The sequence below is a fragment of the Protobothrops mucrosquamatus genome, unplaced genomic scaffold (assembly GCF_001527695.2).
Source record: "Protobothrops mucrosquamatus isolate PMUCROS unplaced genomic scaffold, P.Mucros_1.0 scaffold4812, whole genome shotgun sequence".
NCBI lineage: Eukaryota > Metazoa > Chordata > Lepidosauria > Squamata > Viperidae > Protobothrops > Protobothrops mucrosquamatus.
This window is the reverse complement of record NW_015390702.1, coordinates 21788-24477: the sequence shown is the minus strand read 5'-3', so window position 1 is coordinate 24477 and position 2690 is coordinate 21788. Positions and strand designations below refer to the sequence as shown.

Below are 2690 nucleotides of genomic sequence, written 5' to 3'. Positions count from 1 at the left end.
TGAATGCTCCAACACTGGAAGTTTTTAAGAAGAGACTGGACAGCCATTTGTCTGAAATGGTATAGGGCTTCCTGCCTGAGCAGGGGGTTGGACTAGATGACCTCCAAGGTCCCTTCCAACTTTATTATTATTATTATTATTATTATTATTATTATTATTATTATTATTATTATTATTATTATTATTATTATTATTATTATTATTATTATTATTATATGGTCCGTGGCCTTCTCCTTAATATTCCCCTACTTTATCTCAAGAGGGGCATTATGAGAAGATGCTGTAATAAAGAGAATAGATTACAGTTGGTGCTGGGTGGGGTTAAGCAACCAAAGTAGCTATCAGAGCCTCAGCGTGATCTGTTGAACAGAATCTCTTTTTCGTCTCTCCGACTCGGCAGCCGAGGTGAAGCGCGTGGGTGACACCGTGTTGGGAATGGCCACGCAGTGTGTGCAGATGAAAAACGTGCAAAGGACGACCCCCCAGACGCTGTCCAATCTGTGCTTGAAGATCAACGTCAAGCTAGGAGGAGTTAATAACATATTACTGCCTCAAGGAAGGTAAGGGTTTTCAGGGTGTGAATAAAGCATCCACTGGCCGCGTGCTGTTGAAGAAAGAAAGCATCTCGTTCGTTTGTTTTGTTGGCTGAATAATCTGTCCAGTTACCCAATTTGCAAATAATGTGCATTTAAAAAAAACAAAAAAATTCTAAGAAAACAGTTCTGTTCAACATGGAGTAATTTTATCCCACAGCATTTTTTTTTAAAACTGTTTTGGTTTTGTGGTTAGATCTTAATGAATGCCTTATAACAAGGCAGAATCCCAGACTTTTAAATTGGAAGCTGGAAGTTTTGAAGGCCTCTTGTTTATAGTGCATCAAGCAGCCCTCCAGTTGTGACTAGTTTTGTGGCTGAAGGAGAGGAAGGCAAAATAAAAAATAATTATAAATTTCATTCGTGGCCGGGCTGCTGACTCTGAAAAAAAAAAAGAATGAGACTTAAACTATTAACATGTTGGGTTGATATAACAATTTGAAAAGGGAAGAGGGGAGAGAAAAATCTCCTACTGGCCCTCACATTGTGCTGCTTTATCATTTAACCATGGTTTATTGACAGCACCATCATTTGACTTGTCAGCTAGGAACAACTACAGCATGTAACTGTAGAAATACTTAGAAATTAAGTAATCTGGACTTTCACGGCAACAACATTTTAAATGAGTGTGAAGATCAGTCACTGCAGCCGATGCAAAGAATAGGTGGAGAAAGGAATATTAGGTAAATTAGCCACCTTTTGAGTTATTTATCAAACTAATAAAGGCAAGAAACAAACAGACAAACATGCTCTGATTTTTTGGGGTGTATGTGTGTGTGTCTCCAAACAACTGGCCAGCTGCTTGGAGCTTCTGGGCCAGCTTGAAAAGTAGTCACATATCACCACCCTTGTTTTGTTTAGCAGTAAGTAGAAAATGGATGGGGGAATTTTAGACATCCCAGATGTTCAGTTACAGTTCCCAACAGTCCTCATTGCTGGCTATCATTCTCGAATGCACCAGCATCTCTCTCTCCATCCATATGACTTGCAAGTTTTGCTTTCCTCAAAAGAACACTTAAAGCTGGAAAAAAAAAACCCGCTCTTGGCTCCCAATGCTTTTCTTCCATCATTTAGTTCTGAGCCCAGGAGAATCTCTGGTTTCCACGCATCGTATTTTAACCTCGCTCGGCACCAGAGGTGGCCCTCCACACGGTAGCACAGATTTCCCCACCATAAAGCCTGATTTGATTGTCCCTTTGTCTTTGAAATACTATCACCCAGAAGGCCCGGGAAAACTAACTGGGTTGTGTTAACTAACTAATCTTTCTAAGAGTCACAATAGGTTTCTCCAGCAGGTCTGCTGATTATGTCTCTTTGGTAGCATCCTCCGGCAGCGTTAGTGCCAAAACAGCTTGTAACGGGACTTGATTGGAGACTTGTCCAGAGTTACAAAAATTTCCATGCACACATCTTCAACAGGGCTGAAGCTACGTCTCTGCAAAATAACAACAAACCCATATAGTTTGACTCTTTTCATCTTAAAAGAGTCTTATAATAGAGGTATACAAAGATATTACAAATATAGTCCTTGACTATATACTGTGTTTTCCCGAAAGTAAGGCCTTATACCAGGGGTAGGCAACCTTGGCTCTTTTATGATTCGTGGACTTCAACTCCCAGAATTCCTGAGCCAGCCATGCTGAGGGAAAGGGAGAGGTTTCCAAGCTGAGCCGTGCCGGCTCAGGAATTCTGGGAGTTGAAGTCCACGAGTCATAAAAGAGCCAAGGTTGCCTACCCCTGGCCTATACCAACAATAAGCCCTAGCTTGATTTTTTTGGGGGTGGGCCTAATATAAGCCCTATCCCAAAAATAAGCGAGGCACACACCTAAAAATCAAGCTAGGGTGGTGGTGGGGGGGTGGAGCTGCCCCACCCGCCCCACACCCACTCACCTGGCAGCCAGGCCTTGCTGGCCTACTTCTTCTAAGGCCTCTTCTGCAGCCTGGCCTGCATTTCTCAGTCAGAGTCCTTTCCAGAAGGCCTCTGCAGCCAAGAACCGAGCTATGGGTTGAATCTGTGGCTCGGTTCTGCCAGAGATCTGCAGCCGAGCACCAAGCTATGGATTGAATCCATAGCTTGGTATTCGGCTGCTTAGGCC

The 2690-nt window shown here is 42.7% G+C and overlaps 1 protein-coding gene across 1 annotated transcript in view; it reads left to right on the top strand.

Moving 5' to 3' along the window:
• Positions 1-2690, top strand: part of LOC107299356 (protein argonaute-2-like) — a gene marked incomplete at its 3' end in the record, with an annotated part of 17018 nt that overhangs the window by 3380 nt on the left and 10948 nt on the right. The window contains exon 2 of the mRNA XM_015828722.1: positions 401-560. Within this exon, the coding sequence (XP_015684208.1) occupies positions 401-560 (160 nt within the window). The remainder of the gene's footprint in view (positions 1-400; positions 561-2690) is intronic.